Source organism: Arvicola amphibius, chromosome 12, assembly GCF_903992535.2.
Source record: "Arvicola amphibius chromosome 12, mArvAmp1.2, whole genome shotgun sequence".
NCBI classification, from domain to species: domain Eukaryota; kingdom Metazoa; phylum Chordata; class Mammalia; order Rodentia; family Cricetidae; genus Arvicola; species Arvicola amphibius.
In genome coordinates this window covers 62,524,109-62,525,932 of record NC_052058.2, presented here as the reverse complement: position 1 = coordinate 62,525,932, position 1,824 = coordinate 62,524,109, and the positions used below count along the sequence as shown (strand labels likewise).

Genomic DNA, 1,824 nt, shown 5'->3' with positions numbered 1-1,824 from the left:
ACATACATGCCTGCTGCCCATAGAGGCCAAAAGAATATGACAGATTCCCTGGAACTGTAGTTACATACAGTGAGCCATCATATGGCTGTTGGGTATTGAACCTGAGCCCTCTGGAAAGGCAGCCAATGCTCTTAACCATGAGCCATCTCTCCAGTCCTCAGCCCCAGCTTTGTTATATCACTCAAGATCACCTTCCCAGGGTGGCATCACCCAGAGCAGACTGAGCTCTTCCATGACAGTCATTAATTAAGACAGTGCCCCACAGATGTGCGCACAGGCCAATCTGACTGAAGCGACTATTCAGTTAAGGTCCCTTCTTTCCAACTAGCTTTAGTTTGTGTCTTGTTGACCAAAACTAACAAGTACAGGCTCCGTTCCTTAGGTTGCTTCAGGTAACCTAGTTCTTTCGCATTTTAGTATTCATGACTTCACATTCAAATGTGAACGTTTCTGCTTCCTCCAGGCCAGGCACAGAATTCTGATTTTCTCACGGTGGCTCTTCAGATATTGCAGTAGAGTAGCCAACTGTCTGAGTTCATTCAGGACTCATGTTTCTGACATGAAATGAAAATACAGGAAGGCCCAGGGATTAACTGAATGAGTTGGTTACCTATGCTGAAAGAGGCAACAAGAAATAAGTAACTTAAAAATTACCCAGCTGAGCTCTCTTTTCCTCCGGCGCGCTACCGACGGTCCTATTGTCATCATGGGTCGCCGCCCCGCCCGGTGTTACCGGTATTGTAAGAACAAGCCGTACCCAAAGTCTCGCTTCTGCCGAGGTGTCCCTGATGCTAAAATCCGCATCTTTGACTTGGGACAGAAGAAGGCAAAAGTTGATGAATTCCCGCTTTGTGGCCACATGGTGTCAGATGAATACGAACAACTCTCTTCCGAAGCTCTGGAGGCTGCCCGTATTTGTGCCAACAAATACATGGTAAAGAGTTGTGGCAAGGATGGCTTTCATATTCGAGTGAGGCTTTACCCTTTTCCTGTCATCCGAATCAACAAGATGTTGTCCTGTGCTGGGGCCGACAGGCTCCAGACAGGTATGCGTGGTGCCTTTGGGAAGCCCCAGGGCACAGTGGCCAGGGTTCATATTGGCCAGGTCATCATGTCCATCCGCACTAAGCTACAGAATAAGGAACATGTGATTGAGGCTCTTTGTAGAGCCAAGTTCAAGTTCCCTGGCCGCCAGAAGATCCACATCTCAAAGAAATGGGGCTTTACTAAGTTTAATGCAGATGAATTTGAAGACATGGTTGCTGAGAAGCGACTGATTCCTGATGGCTGTGGGGTCAAATATATTCCTAATCATGGTCCCCTGGACAAGTGGCAAGCCCTACACTCCTGAGGGCTTTCACGGTGCTCTCCTGTGTACCCTACCAAATCATGTTCAGTAATAAATCTCACATCCAGTCTGCTTAAAAAAAAAAATTACCCAGCTGAGAACAATCTTAATAAAACTCAATTTCTTCAATGCCCAATGTGTGGGTTAGGATTCACACCTCAAAGAATCACAATGTCAAATGACTGCGTCAATGCTTTCACGTACAACATGCCACGGAGTTCATGACTCAAGGTAGCCAGAGTGGCATCTCCCAGCTTTTTGGACTTGCTACTTGAAGCTATAAAACTGTTCCTCTTTGAAAGTTCCCTCAACATCTGCTGCATCCTACCTGCATTCTGAAAATTTAGAATAAAAGTATACTATGAAGTGTAATTGAAGTCACAGCCAGGTTCTTTTATGCATGCCCTCTCGTGTTTTCCCATCTCACAATGGGAGAATCTCTAGCAAGAGAAGCTATTAGGTCAGGTCACACAGTG

The 1,824-nt window shown here is 46.0% G+C and overlaps 1 protein-coding gene across 1 annotated transcript; it reads left to right on the top strand.

Annotated features, from left to right (window-relative positions):
* The first annotated feature begins 671 nt into the window (after positions 1 to 671).
* On the top strand, positions 672 to 1,409 carry LOC119827839 (60S ribosomal protein L10-like). Its single transcript, XM_038349755.1, has one exon. The coding sequence runs from the start codon at positions 707 to 709 to the stop codon at positions 1,349 to 1,351; it is 645 nt and encodes a 214-aa protein (XP_038205683.1). The 5' UTR covers positions 672 to 706; the 3' UTR covers positions 1,352 to 1,409.
* Positions 1,410 to 1,824: the final 415 nt, after the last annotated feature.

Excerpts from the sequence above, each read along its gene's own strand:
- LOC119827839 (XM_038349755.1), top strand. The coding sequence starts at position 707 with ATGGGTCGCCGCCCCGCCCGGTGTTACCGGTATTGTAAGAACAAGCCG.